The sequence below is a fragment of the Arachis duranensis genome, chromosome 10, assembly GCF_000817695.3.
Source record: "Arachis duranensis cultivar V14167 chromosome 10, aradu.V14167.gnm2.J7QH, whole genome shotgun sequence".
In the NCBI taxonomy this organism is placed as follows: Eukaryota; Viridiplantae; Streptophyta; class Magnoliopsida; order Fabales; family Fabaceae; genus Arachis; species Arachis duranensis.
Window position 1 is genome coordinate 101,717,556 of NC_029781.3, and position 15,907 is coordinate 101,733,462.

The following is a 15,907-nucleotide window of genomic DNA, read 5'->3' on the forward strand; positions in this document are numbered from 1 at the left end:
TATATTTTTTAAAAATATCTCATTAATCAAATAAAAGGTTTAAATCATAAATCACCATTTTTTTTAGAATTAAACAGGTTACCTTGTTTTTTTTTTTACCCGTACCATGAGAATTCAAACGAATACATGACAGCTAGCTTGAAATAACTTGTAGTGCTTTGTAGCTTGATAAGCACATGACAGATAAGAGTAGTGATATATACCCTTCTTAATTATAATTTGTTAATTACTTCTTTTGGTCCCAAATTGCTGTCACTAAAAAATAAATTAGGATCATATATGGGTTAACAAAAAGCTGCTACACCACGGCATTTTACATAAATGAAGTTGGGTCTAGAAAAGAATTAGCAAAGTTAGGTTATAAAAGGAGAAAGGTGGTGTCAATGTTGGCCAAAACTTTAATGCTATGAGAAATTGTCTCTAGCCACAAAAATAGGGTACAATTTTAGGCAATTGATGCTTTAATTTCTGTTGTTGTTGTTGTAGGTAGAAGATAAATTAAAGTGCATTTGAGAGGTAAAGATAACATTATTCATGAGCTCAATGATTGATAACCTAGTGGTCCTTGTAGGTCATCCTGTCTCTTATCACTTCTTCCCATCAATGATGGCATCCAAGGGAAGAGCTTAACCAACTCCTTGCTTAGTTTATTTGACCTAAGTTGCTTATCATTGATTCCAAACTTTGCTCTTTCAATTGCTTCCATTATATCCTCCCTTGCCACACCTTCACTACCTGCAAAGTGCAAAACGTGTAACTTATGAATTATTGAGACACCTTTGAAGCATGGATACCACCATGGACATGGACCCTTTCAAGATTTCTATGATGGTATTCAAGCATTTACAAATGACAAACTACCATTATCACTACCATCAATATTCAAGCACCAATATTGGTGTTTCTGAACCCATTGACACCATGTCTAAGTCATGTTTCAAGTGTCTATGAAGTAGAAACAGAAAACATAAGTGTTAAATGCAGGTACATATATGGCATGTGTTGTAGTTGCCTTTGAGTATCAAACACTAACGTGCTGGACACACAGAGACCTCGTTTTGGTGTATCCGCACTTCATGGCTGGTCATTGACCTGATGACCTAAGCCTTCATACTTATGCACCACGGAGTGGATTGGACTGAGTCAATTCGGGTCGGCTAAATTTTGTTGTAAGCAAAGCCAACCCAACTTGAAGTAATTTGATTGGATTTTATTTTAACCCAAACCCGACACAACCCGAACAGACCAACCACCAAGACTTAGCCCTCTTTCTTGAAAGTAATTAAATATATTTGACGTGAGGGCAGAAAGAATACTCAAGGATGAGGACAACCAATGCAGAGGCAGATAGAGTGGATATTTTAGTTGGAAGATAATGTGCAACTAAAACTAATTTATACAGAATTAGGTGGGAAAATACATTATATCCCACTGTATACTTTAAATAATAAAAAAAAAGAGATACAATTTAGTGAGGCATTGTGATGGTAACTTGTGAATGCAATATCGACTTGAATGTAAAACCACAAATTGATCTTTACCTCTACGGGCAGCAAGCAAAGCAGCTTCATTGACGATGTTTGCCAGGTCAGCACCTACAAAGCCAGCAGTAAGAGAAGCGATTAAATGACAAATGATGTTTGTGTCCTCCTCTAAGGGAACACCTCTTAGATGTACAGCCAATATCTTTCTCCTTCCTTCCTCATCAGGCTCCCCGACATATACTTTTCGCGAGAAACGACCAGGGCGACATAGGGCTGGATCCAAAGCTTCCGGGCGATTAGTTGCTGCAATGACAACCACTCTCATCTCAGATTCAAATCCATCCATTTCTGTGAGCAACTATACATACAGAAAACAAGAAAGGTTAGCTTAGAGAACATCATAAACTCTTCACAGTGATAATTATGCTAATTGTCTAACCAAAATTCCAATTAACATATGAAATCCTTGTATTTCTAGTATCGACTATAAATTAATACTATGAAATAATTGATGAAGCAGTTGGACTGGAACATTTTTAAAATGAGCTGTTCGTTTAACAAAAAAGGGCAATCTTGAAAAATAATTGATAACAATTCACCTGCAGAAATCCTACTTTTCTAATATCTGACGCAGTAACTCTGTAAGTCAGAACCACTTTTGAATTGTTTGTTGACACGAAATAAGTGTAGTAAACTTACTTGGTTTAGTGTTTGGTCACGTTCATCGTTGAAACTTCTTCCGCGCCTGCCTCCAACGGCATCAAGCTCATCTATGAATATGATTGATGGTGCAAATTTCCTTGCTGCATTAAAAAGGTCTCTGATTCTAGCTGCTCCTCTCCCAACAAACAATTCCACAAACTCACTGGCAGATACGGTGAAAAAGGGTACACCTGCTTCCCCCGCCACAGCACGTGCAAGTAATGTTTTCCCTGTTCCAGGGGGGCCTACCAGCAACACACCTCGAGGTAATTTTGCCCCTACCTTTTGGTAGTTTATATCCCCTTGCAAACATGAAACTATCTACAAACAAGGGAATGCATTAATAAATGGAAAACTACAAAGTTGATTAACATTGGGATGCAAAGAGGATTACTTTCATGGAGGATGTGTAATGAAAAGACAGACATCATATGCTTACAAAGTTGATCAACATTAGCCATTATTTATCTGATTTTTAAAGAATTTGTGTCAACCTGTGGTCACAACCAGAATACTGTCACAACTTGTGTATCATAAACCATAATGTTAGTGGCACTTTCTTAGCTCCTTATACTAAAACGTTATGCTCTTGTACCATGTTGTAGTTAAAAATTCTAATAATACTATACAGTTTATACTGCCAAATCAGTTAGCTTGTGTGAGATCCTCCAACATAATGATTAGTGTTTCTTCTTGGTATGTTATCAACAGAGAAGAATATTTCAGGCAAAAGAAAATTAAAATTGGAAAACTAATAACAAAAAGAAAACAGACTATGATTGACTCTTGTATTACTCGCATAAATGCATCTAATGACCAATTAGGTACACTAGAAACTAGAAAATAAAAGATAAGCGACTGATAAATGTACAACTGATATAGGGGGAAAAGTGACGTCATCAGCTACACTTATTTGTCAACCAAACTAGCAAGACAGCAAAATATAATTTTATAATGCTAACCGATAAATGCATAATGATTGTAAACATTATAGTATGAGATAATTACCTCCATGAGCTCTACTTTTGCAGAATCAACTCCTTCAACATCATCAAATCCAACTGTCTGGCCGTTAGGTTTCTGCTTCCTAGCTGGACTATTAGCAGCAGAAAGCTGACGGTATAGAAGCCACATCATTGGAATCAACGGTATCCACAGTGTAATCACGGTTATCAAAGTATTCCTCATTGACATTAACACAGATTGAGGGGCAGAACTATATGAAACTCCTTTTTCTCTCATTAAACTAAGAAGGAATTTTTCATCACGGTCAATTTTTCTTGTGGAATACTGCCACTCAGGAACTGAAGCCCGAGCCTTCGAAAATTTCCCTAATATATTCAATGCTGGGGTTTTGCCAGCGCTTGAAGCTCCCTCACTTGGAGGCTTATCTACATCCCTGTCAACTGAAACATCAGCAACTTGCAATTCATTTCCAGAAACCTGATCATTTTCAACAACTGGATTGTTCATGTTGTAATATATGCGCCGGGACCCCTCTTCCAGCAACACTTTCGCAACATACCCACTCTGAAGGCTTGTAATCAAGTCAGAATACGGTACGGTTTTCACCGGAGGAAGCGCAGTCAACTTCAAAAACAGGAAACAAAGGCTGAAAACAATAGAAACCGAGGCAGAAAATGCCACGGTTCTAATATTCTTACGGACAAAGATTCCCACCTCATTCAAAAAGGACTTAATGGATGCCCTCCTCATTCTCATAGCCAATAACCTTAACCTCGGCCGCAACCTCAACGAAAATCTCTTCTTCAACCTATTACTATCTCCTTTACCATAGTGTGACTTTCTCTCAACCCTGCTTCTACTACTCACAAGTGGCTCAATTTTATTGTTACCGGAAAAACCATGTTGAGAATTGCAACAATAAGGAAACTTCAGTGAGGCATTTCGACATCTTCTATCATCATAATAATACTTCAATTTCGGGTGCCAAACCAAATTATGTTGAAATTTGTATGACTGATTAAATCTAAACCCCGGAGAAGGAAAAACAAATGAACTAGTGCACAAACCTCCACAAACCCCAAAATATCTTCTTTGAGCTATATCAACAAATGATCCAGTATTGAAAGAAGAAAAGGAAAAAGAAGCCATGCTCTCTTTCACAATTGATGCTCTACACAGCCATATAATCAATCTTCAAGTTCCCGACAAACTGCATTACTCCAAAAAAATTTTGAGCTTCAAAAACACTAGGAGGCAGAGAATTTCATGGGAATTTTAGTACCTGATCTCATATCATGTTGTGCGTCAAACGAGAAATTGAATTGTAAGTTGTGAATTGCAAGGTACTGTAAACCGGACCGGATATTAAACCGCTCAGGCTACCGGACAGCGCCGGAGACGGCGGCGTACAAGGACGTCACTTACGGAGAGGGGTTTCCGCTTGAGGAACGTGCAGGCGCCGAAGAAAACAGAAACGGTGCGAGCAGGGAAAACAGAGGAGAAAGTGGTGAAGCAGTGAGGGGTTTCCGCTTCAGGCTAAGGTTTCGTTTTTTTTTTTCTTTTCTTTTCTTTTTTGGATATGGATTGGAGTGTTTTCGAAGGAGATTGGATATAATCAAAATTTCGATCTAATTCGCACTAAATAATTTATTACATTGGATCTAAATCACATTTTTTATATTTGAATTTAATTGGCATATTTGTAGATCGAATACCAGTTGTATGCACTTATTAATTAAAATAAAATATAAATACAATATATATTTTTTATTTATGAAATAAATACTAAATCGGTATTTAAAATATTCTAGCAATAACAAAACGGTATTTGACTTTATAATTAACAAAATGATACTTAAATAATTTTAAAATTTAATATCGTGCTTGCTGAAGCACGTCTCTAGTGAGAATGATGTTGAGCTAACCACCATTTTTTGTTGATATAACAACCTTCTTAAACTAATTACTTACCTATAATTAGTAATTAAATTAAATAAATTCATAGGTAGAAAATTTCTAATTCGCACTAAGTTTATCCTAATTTTATAGGACTAATCTACATTTACTACTATTTGCTGTGATTAATTATCTTATTTTTCACTCAAGAATTAAACTCAAAGATCACATAAAATGAGAGACGTTGCTCTTAAAATCAGTCTAGGTGCCAAGGTTAACAAATCAACGTGAGAACCATTGTTGATTGGAGAGCTTCGAGTAAAAAGCCTTGCAAAGAGCATCATCGTGACACCGTTGATGATGCCATTGACGAGGTAAGTTTCGCTTCTTTTCATTGTTGTAACTTGTGATAGTGACTGAGTAATGGTTATTTAGAGCAATGGTTATTTTGCCTTTAAACTTACTATAAGATTGATGAATTAAGTTTTTGTGTTTGTTCTGTTAAGGAACCAACACTTTACCTTTGATTTATTCTTTCTATGTTTCTTTTGTCAATTTTCAGAAAGATCGTTTTGTCTCATTTATGTATCATCACATGGGTTTTTGGCAAAAGAATAGAAAGGGTAATATGAGATATAATAGGGTTTAGTAACTGAAATACATAAGGTGAATATCGAAACATGTAATTTATTTTTTGTTGAGGGCTTATTTGGTTTTGATGGATGAACATCTTTAGTTATTTTTTTATTATTTTTTTAAATAAAGTTAGTGAGTTTCTTATTTTAATTGAGATGTTTTATGCTTTAATCAATGATTCTTGGAGTTGCTTTGTGTTTTGATATGTTTAGGAAGTTGTTGAAAGATTTTAAGTAAAATTAAAGGAGGAAAAACAAAAAAGGAGAAGGACAACCAAGAAGTCACTGGGAGAACCAAGAAAGGTGCCATGCAAAAGGAAGCAACATCCCAAGGATCAAGAAGGGACCAAGAATTGAAGACAAGTGCAGAGAAAATTTGTGGATGCTGTCATCCTGACTTCTTCATACTCGAGTGACCATTACTTGAATTATAAAGGTCTAAATGAAACGGTTTTAACGGCGTTGAAAAGCCAACTTCCAGAACTTTCTAAAAATATATAATTGTCTATATTGGACGTTCCGTTTGAGCCACGAACAACCTTCATCTTTGAGTTCGAAACTTCAGCGCGAAGAAGCCCAGCATGGAACGTGACCCACGTGGGCCACGCCCTCCACGCACCAAAACACCCGCTGGAAGTACTCCACAAAGGTGTCGGACGTCCCTACACACCCAGCCATTCTTGCCACGCCTAAAAGACGTCCAAAACACCCCCCAAAACACTCCTACACACCATACAACACTCCAAACTCCATATAAGCATGGTGTGCCACATCCCCCACACCCATGCATGCCTTGCCACACTTGCCTCACCACCTTCACTTTCCCTTCATCACTAACGTGAGACGTCCCTCACGCCATTTTTCACTCTCTTCACCAATGTGAAACGTGGGTTACGCCCCCTCTCCACACCCAAGCTTCCAGGCATGAAGACGTCAAACGTGCCTCACACCCAAGCCTTCATCCTTTACCAACGTGGGACGTTGCCCATGCCACCTCCATGTATGAAGCTCCACGTCCCATGTTGAAGACCCCCGTCCCGTGTTAGACCAAAGGCCAGCAGCCCCATCTCCCTTTCCATGTAAAGACATCGCATGTGGCCTTCCTCACGTCCCTCATTGGGCAAAAGGCCAGCAGCTCCATCCTCCATGCTTGCGAAGACATCACACGTGACCTTCCCACGTCCCACGTCCCACGTTGGGCCAAGCTCTAATAGCCCCACCCTCCAAGTCCTCGAGCACGTGGGACGTTGCACACACCAGGGATACACCTAGCCTCCTATCTTCAAGGGCGTGGGACCTCCCTCACTTGACCCACATCTTTGAGAGCAACACCAACCCCTGGAAGGTATCCATCAAGAAGGCCACAAGCCCATGATTTTAATAAAGCGACACATCAAGTTCTGAATTTTAATTACAAGGAAGATCACTAGTTAATTAAGAGACATTAGAAAAGATTTGATTAGGATTTGATTTGATTTTTTTATTTAATTTGAATTTGAATTTTAGGTTTTAAATAAAGACTTTGTCACGAACAGGGACATTACGTAACACATTACACCATACTTTAGAATCCTATTTTTAACTCCACCGTGAGCAACTAATCTCATTTATGAAGGTTAGGAGCTTTATTCATTTTTTATAAATTATTAATCTAAGTGTTTTACTTGATTTGAGGTTTGTACTTTAATCTATTCATGACTGAGTCTTCACTTCGTATGCACAAAATATTGATTTTTACCTTTCACATAGGACATCGCAAAAATCATCTATCAGGTTGCTAGTTGTCTTTGACTTCAACGGAACCGCTGGGAGGCGACAAAAGCACGTTCCATCATAGGTTTTACTCACAAGCTCTGATATACCATCCACTTCGAAAGCTTCTATTGATGGGTTGTTTTTCCCCATACCAGATTTCCCATGACCTGTGGATGAATTCATGTTTCAATCTGCAAAATTTGGACAAAGCAAGCTCGAAAGTCCCAATTTAGGGTTCAGGACAATGTTAGTGTGAATTAGGAATTTTTCACCTATGAATTGATTTAATTGGTAATTACAGGTAAGTAATTAGTTTAAGTAGGTTGCCATATCAGCAAAAAACGGTGGCTAGTTCAATATCATTCTCACCGGAGATCTGCTCCGACAAATATGAGGACATGCTTGTCAAATTTTAAAATCATTCAGGTACCATTTTATTAATAATAAAAGTCAGATACTATTTTGTCAGCACTAGAATCTTTCGAATACGATTTGATATTTATCTCTTTATTTATTATTTAGCGCAAATCTGCAAATATATAGATCGGATCCATATATATTGAATATATTGATGTGATATCTATAATCCGATTCGATAAGAGTGCGAATCAAATACGGATAAATACCACGAATTTGCAGATACGATTAATTCATGAATACACCTAGTATAAAGTTGAATGTCATTATCCTCTATGTCTTCCTTCATTCCTTTACCCACTGTCCACTATGTTTGAATTTCTCTCAAAATTCAATCAATGCCATTGTCCATTATAAATTTTCACTTCCAAAGCTTTTGGCTTCAACGCTCCAAATTAATTATCTTCTACTATATCTCACGGTAAGATATTTCATTATCATCACTATAAAATCACTTTTATATTAATGATCAATAGTATGGATGAGGATTAGTCTCACATTAGAGACCTCCATAGTTTATGTCTTACTGTTTTGAGTTGCATTTGGCGTCTTTTCACTTTAATAAATGAATATATACAACATATTGAAAGTTTAAAAAAGACGAATATTTTATTTAGGACTAGAAATATAAATAATAAAGAGTAAATACCCTATTCGGCTCTTAATCTTTTTTCCGTGAGACATAGCGCACCTTAATCATTCTTCAACCTCAAACAGACCTACACTCATTAAAAAAAATAGACAAATCAACCCTTGCTATCAGACAGCAAAAGGTTGTCGTTGATGTGTCAGGTAACAGTGTTACGTGTCACCTCCAAATAGTTGCAGGACTAAAAACCCCTTCTCAAATTTCCAACCTTACGCCTTTGTTTTTTCCTTTGGATAATGCACTCCTTTGTTTCTTTTCTTAAGTCTTCCTTCATTCACTCACTCATTTTCAATTTCTTTTACACAAACACCACTGAGCTTCTATTTCTTATTAATGGCGGACACTATTGAGCTTTGATTCTTTCATTAATGGCGGATTTCACTGTCACCCTTTTCACAACCACTAAACCTCATTCTCCATTCACTTCAAGGATCCACTATTCAAAATCTTCTACCACCATCACCATAAAAGATAAATCTAAAATATCTAATAATCCATAGAAGTTTCAAGCAGGTAAAATTTAGAAACCATCTATATAATATATCACGTCATACGCATAAAAATTCAAATTTCCATTTGTTGAATAACAAAAAATGAATCTAGAAATTGGAAATGAAGAAGAAGCTAAGGGCTTTGGGTTTTCCGATGAGATTGACGTCGGTGGAGGTGGCTTTGAAGAGGATTGGAGGAGGTGTTGGCGCCGTTGAGGGAGACGCTGGTAGAGATGTTGAGGCACGACATCATTTCTCTCTTTGTTCTCTACTGCTTACCAGTGAACTGAACAAGTGAAGAGATGAACAAGTAAAGGGGGTTTTTAGTCGCTGCGATCATTTGGATGTGACACGTGACACTGTTATCTGACACGTTAGCGGCAACCTTTTGTCATTCGGTAACAGGAGTTGATTTGTCAATTTTTTTCAATGAGTGAAGATCTGGTTGGGGGTTTGGGGGTTTAAGAATGATTAAGATGCCCTATATCTAAAAAAAAAATGGTCAAGACCAAATAGGGTATTTACCCAATAAAAAACATTTATAACCACCGTGCTCATTTTTTGCTCGTATCTCTCGACTCTCTATTTCTGTTCACAAACTAAATCACATTGCACCTTTTGCTGTTTTTTATGGTAAAGTTGCTTAGACACATGGAAAGCTCTAAGCCAAATAGAACAGAACAATGTATGATATTGGCTGATTAGATGAAAAGTGAAAAAGGTTTACAACTACAAAATCAAACTTCATAGTGGTTTCACAATGGCATACATAATAATTTTATAAAAGAATGATGTTTCAAATTTCTATTGATAAGTACCAAAAGAATAAGCATAAATGTGGAGAAGAGAAGGCCTGTAATTATGCATTTCTGTTAAGGTTTAATCCCCAACCAAAACAAACAATGGGGAAACAAAAAAGCCCATATATTACAATTCTCCAGCATCGACAACCAAAGAATATTATCACTAAGAATTGCTTCTAAGTACAGTGAATCTATTCCCACTACAAAAGCCAGTTGATTGTAATGTTGCCAAGCCATGTGAACAATGGAAACTGGACCAAAGCAATAAACAGCAAGAGATAGTGGTGTCTGCTTGAATCATAACTTCTCACCTCTGCGAAAAGGACTCTCTTCATTGTTTTCACCAAGAATACTCCCATGCATAAGCAGGTCCATGGCATCAAAAAGTAGTAAGAGTAACCCAATATTATTCTTCCAAGAACGGCCAAACATATACCAGTGAAAGTATAACCAGCATATGCTATAATGTCTAGCAGTGGCGCTTCCCCACTGCCCAACGAAAGTAATGTTACTTTTAGCAGTGAAGCTTGCATAAACCAACCAAGCAATCCCTTGATGAATAACAAGTTCAAAGCTTCTGGACTAAACCTGGATATACATATTATACAGTACCATTAAGAAACTTTGAGCAAACATGGAGAGAAGCTAGAGAGTGAACAAAAATGAGTTATACAGACAACTAAATTCTCAGTGTAACAAATCAGAGCACAATCGTGAAAAAATTCTAAATAAAAATCATGAAAATAGAATTCACAATCTCTGTAACATCTAAGAAGCTCAAGACTTCTAATGCTTCCAATTAAGTTCTTACAGAATGTTAGACTGAAACATATTAATAAATTTTCGACTTTGGAGAAAAACAATTTTAGTACTTCAAACATTACTGGAAGAAGGGAAAAAAGAGTCATGACACCTGGAAACTACAACACATTAGACACTGATATACCGAAGTTATTTGCAATGAAGAAATTTTCTAATGTTAAGCACTTTCAATATAACTTAGAGCATCATCTGTTTCATTGCACCACCACATAAGAGGTATTGTAATTCCTTACCCGCCACATTATACCACACAACACACAGATCCTTTTCACATAATCATTTACCAACACTTTAAAATAGAGCAATTCTGTTTCATAATACATGGTTGATACATTAAAGCCTAAAGGAGGGAAGTAGATTGATCATTTAAAATTATCCCTATCTACAATAGCACATCAGACATTAGCTGATATTTTGGTAAAATTGGTTCTGAAAATGCAACCTCCGGAACTGCTGTCATAGCATAACCACGAAAGTTTAATGTAAAAACAATGCATCTTAAGCTATGCTTGCACTTTTCTTCCTTATGCAACATAGAGAAAATAATTGCAATATAAAAGACATGATATTTTACACAATCAGGTAATATAGCATCATAGTTAATCCAAACTTGATACTAATAGAGCATGCCATTACTGAATACTCTAGCATGAAAATGAAAGCAAGGAAGAGAAGATTCACGTACTTTCCATGAAGACCCAATGAGAGGCCCGCGAGAACAACATAGGTACCGAATGCCATTAATGGAATGTATAGATCTGGTGCGTTTATGTCATAAATTGGTGGTTTATAGGACAGCCTGCCACCAACTGGTTCAGTAATTCTAGTCCAATGACCCTGAATAAGGAAAAGGAAACAACAGTATAACCATCATGTACATGAAATAGGATAATAAAATGGAAACCAAAGGAAAGATGCAGGAGGGAGTGACATTACTGCTTACCCGATGCAGGAATGGAAACAAAACCACCTTCAATTTGTTCTTGACATAATGGTCATTAACTTGAAAGTAGTATTGAGGGTCAGAAAAATATCGACTTATCTGCCATTTAATAAAGAAGCTTAATCAAAATACATAAACATTGAATCCACATCTTTAGAGAATATCTATACTTAAAGTAAGCAGAGATAGAAAATCAAGGTATATAATGCTATTTATTTATTTATTTTTGGTTTATCCTTTAAATCTGAAAGTGAGAAAATAAGCCACATATGAAATAGATTGTAAAAGCAAATAAAAAAGAATCTCAAACATTCATTAAAGTATGAAACTAAACTGAGAACTCTACACACTAAAGTGCCAATTACACATCAACTCTGAAAATCAACAGATAAGCACTACAGACATTAGATCAACCACTTAGAGATGATACATGATCAAATGATTAAGCTTCAACAACATCATGTTTAGCTAAATGTAGTTTCTTCCCATCATAATGTTGAAATCATGTCCACAAACATCTAGTAAAATAAATTCTTTGCAAAGAACAATGGTAGAAGAATGAAACTTACATTGCTCTGGACATACTCAGAACTTGATCCTAATATTTTCCCTCCATAAGCACCCAATCCACCTCGAATGAGTCCTGAGCCAGCAACATTGAATGCACTCCCAAAAGGATTAGGTTGCGAACTCGCCGGAGGCTGCGGTATTCCGGGTTGCGGTCCAACATTATTGTACATTCTTGCTGCAATTACCACAACAAAACAATAAGCACCATAAATCATTTCCACATATTTCATATTGCATAGTAATAAACATTCTTACAAAAACCGATCACAAGGATTCAAAAAAATAACATTACATGCAACTAATTGATTCGGTTATAGAGAACGATAAGTACGAAGGACTCAACAGAACCAAAGCTCATAAAACCCTATTTCACCAAAAATAAAGAGCGAAATGAACGTAGATTCGAGATCCATCAGAGAAGCAATAGAAATTTACGGATCGCATGTAAATTAGAAAACAACGTAATCTGTCATTCGAAGAGTTGTGAAGAAGGAGGAGGAGGAACCTGGTAGTAGATTGGTGAGATGGAAAAAATGGCGCCGGAAACAACGAGAAGAAGAAGAAGAAGAAGGAGTGTGAGTTGGGCGAAGCAGATCTGATCTGAGATAAGGGAACTGAGAGAGATGAGCCTTCTTTGTAACTGCTACTCACACCATACGCAAATTCAATGTTTTTTCTTTTTCTTTTTTTTTTTCAAATAATATCACAAATTGGTCGGTAACAGTTTTTTTTATTAAATAAATTAGTTTGTAATAAAAGTTTCTGATAAATTAATCTTTAACTAGTATTTTTATTCGTAACAAAATTATGAAAATATAAATCTTTTAAAATTATGTCGATTTTGTTCTGATATTATAGATTATGACACAAAAAAATTTATAGAATTAAATTACTTTTACAAAAAAATTATTGGAGATAAAAGTTTCTATCGACTAAGAAGATTAGAGTCTCTCTAGATTAAAAAATCAAATAATATAATTTTTAGTTATTATTTGTATGTGAAAGAATTTAATTTTTTATTAATAATTAATTTTAATATTCATTTCTAAAATTTAAAAGAATTTATCATGTATATTTTTATATTTATTTAGGTATTAAGTCTGTTACACAAATAGAAATAATTAATTTTTATGCTTAATATTTAAAAATAAAATTTTTTTCTCTCTACGTATATAAAAATATAATTAGATATTAGCACAAAAAAATTATATTGATAGTTATAAAATTAATTCAATTTTTTTTTAAAACAATTGAATTTTGATTCTAACCGTTAATCACAACATTAGTATTTTCTCCAAATTATATGTAATAAGTATTTGAAGGAAGAGAAGTAAAAATATATATTAAGAAGATAAGCAATAAAAATTCAAAATTAAATAAAAAAATATGCATATAATAATATTATTATAATTTTTCTTTGAATTATATTATCTTATTAATTTTATTTTTTTAGAATATAAAAGTAGATAAAAATAGAGAATGAGAGAAAATAGAGAGAAAGATAAAGAAGAAGAATGAGAAGAGTTTGTTAATTTTGAAAAGAAAATTTTATTTTAATTGTAATAAAAAATATTTGGTGATACATTTTAATTTGTTAATTTATTATTATAAAATATAAATTATAAATTATATATGGAGTGAAGAAAAAAATAGAGAAAAATGGAAAAAGAGAAAGGTAAATAAGAGAACGTATAAAGGGAGTTTATTAATTTTGAAAAAAAATATTTTTTCAAAAATATTTTCTCTCAATTTTAATAAAAAAGTGTTATGCGACATATTTTGGTTATTAAATTAGTTAATAATATGTAATATATAATATATAATATAGTTATATTTCAATTTCAATTTTAATATTTTAATTTAATTTAAATACAATTAGAGAATGTCATATTACATATTTTAATTGTTAAATTTGTAATTAGTCATTGATAATAATATATACGAGAGATAGAATGAGAGAGATAGAGAAAAGATTTTATTTTAATTAGAATAAAAGAGTGACATGTGGTATATTTTGATTGTAAAATTAGTAATATATAATAGATAATAAATTTTTTAAATATTAGATTAATTAATTTTAAATAAAATAAAAAGCATACTAATTAATGTTTTAAGCAAACAAATTATGTGTAAGCAAAAATATGTAGTTACTTTATATTTTTGTTTCCAATATTTGTGTTTTAAAGGTGAGAGACAAATTTTTTTAAACAAAATTATTATGTATACACTAATATCAATCATTAAAATCGAACAATGAATTAGATAAATGTTGATAAATCTTTCAAAAATTCAATCCAATAATTTTGTGGAGTTATTTGGAGGTTTAAAGGTACAATCTACGGTTTATATCAATGTTAAATTTGAAGTCCACCCATAACCCATTATCTTCTTGATGAACTTAAAGAGTATGTGGAGCTCTTCAAATTTAATAGACTAGTAAAGTGGTAGAAAATACAACGTTCCCTTCAAAGAAAGAAAAAACTATATAAAATTGGGCTCTTATCTATAACAATATATAATGGCAATACATGAGTTTAGTGTCCAAATTTTTTTTCCAGTATTACCCTCTCTAATTAACTTCTCCACTTAATATCAGTTATCTTTGAAAAACTGTCATTACGCTACTTGGCCACTTGACGTACCTGTCACCTCTTGACAGGGTATTATGGTTATTAATTGTTCCCTTAAAAAATTTACGCTATTAATTTAATATTTGAATTTTTTGTATTGTTCGTTGTGTATATATATTCCATTAGTTTGTTAATTTTATCTTTTGAATTATTTTTTATTATTGTACTATTTTAATGTACTCTAATTTTTTATTGTGTATTTATAATTTTAAAAATAATCATTAGAAGAAATATTAATTTTATCTCTTACATTTTTTAGCTTTGACAATATTAACTAATTTATATTAAAATATTTAGATAATTCCAAAACTATTATTTATACTATAACAAAATAACAATATACAAAAAAAATATGGGAGTTTGATGTTCAATTTTTTTTATTCAGTGAGTTCTACTTGACAGTTGTTGTATAAAATATTTATTTAAAAATATTAGTAATTTTTTATTTAATTTATACGGTAAATAATAATATTTTATGTAATTTTATTTTATTTAGTATCAAATAAATTTAGATTTGAATTTTCTTTTATTCTTTTCGAATTGAAATAGTCCCATTGTATGATTGACAACTTTGATTTCTATTATAATAACTATTTTTTCTATTATTTTCTATTTACTATTTTTTTATTTTTGTCATAATAACTTTTTTTATCTATACCAATATATAATGGGATAGAAAAGTTTGGTATCCAATTCCTTCTCCCTATTTTATCCCTGTTTCTTTTTTATTTTTGTTACACATTAAATTTAATATAACAAACTATTACCACGTCCTCAATTTTTTATTTTTTTATAAAAGAATTTATCTCACGACAAAGTATTAAATTGATTCATTTTCAACCCACGACATATTTTAAAACTGATTTACTTCCAATAAAAAACTGCTCCCACTATGTACTCAATTTAAAAATTGAAACCCCAACAGAATTAAATACTTTTTCACTTTCAATTTTGGTCTCACAAACCTTTTTGATTCTCTACATTTTGCTATCTTTTTGACAAATAGAACTGAAAACTTCACAAAATCAACAATCAACGTCGACCCACTTGAACAGAATATGCTAGGCGAAGAAGACAACATGATCGAAGAACAAAGACAGCAACACCTAGCTAGAGGACGTGCAACTTACCGTAGATGATTCGA

At 33.5% G+C, this 15,907-nt stretch overlaps 2 protein-coding genes across 3 annotated transcripts; both read right to left on the bottom strand.

The window, feature by feature from the left end:
• Positions 1-375: 375 nt before the first annotated feature.
• Positions 376-4,740, bottom strand: LOC107471489 (probable inactive ATP-dependent zinc metalloprotease FTSHI 3, chloroplastic). 2 transcript variants are annotated; one of them, XM_021134232.2, is made up of 5 exons: positions 4,435-4,740; positions 3,195-4,362; positions 2,184-2,507; positions 1,542-1,842; positions 376-735 (listed from the first exon to the last, which is right to left on the bottom strand). In XM_021134232.2, the coding sequence occupies exons 2-5, from the start codon at positions 4,299-4,301 to the stop codon at positions 533-535; spliced, it is 1,935 nt and encodes a 644-aa protein (XP_020989891.1). In that variant the 5' UTR covers positions 4,302-4,362; positions 4,435-4,740; the 3' UTR covers positions 376-532. The 2 variants fall into 2 exon arrangements, with proteins under 2 accessions (XP_020989891.1, XP_015946448.1); XM_016090962.3 differs by having other exon boundaries at positions 3,195-4,740.
• A 5,049-nt stretch (positions 4,741-9,789) lies between these two features.
• LOC107471530 (uncharacterized) lies at positions 9,790-12,804 on the bottom strand. Its single transcript, XM_016091018.3, has 5 exons — positions 12,639-12,804; positions 12,133-12,308; positions 11,564-11,662; positions 11,306-11,457; positions 9,790-10,386 (listed from the first exon to the last, which is right to left on the bottom strand). Exons 2-5 carry the CDS (start codon positions 12,301-12,303, stop codon positions 9,999-10,001), a joined length of 810 nt encoding a protein of 269 aa, XP_015946504.1. The 5' UTR covers positions 12,304-12,308; positions 12,639-12,804; the 3' UTR covers positions 9,790-9,998.
• Positions 12,805-15,907: the final 3,103 nt, after the last annotated feature.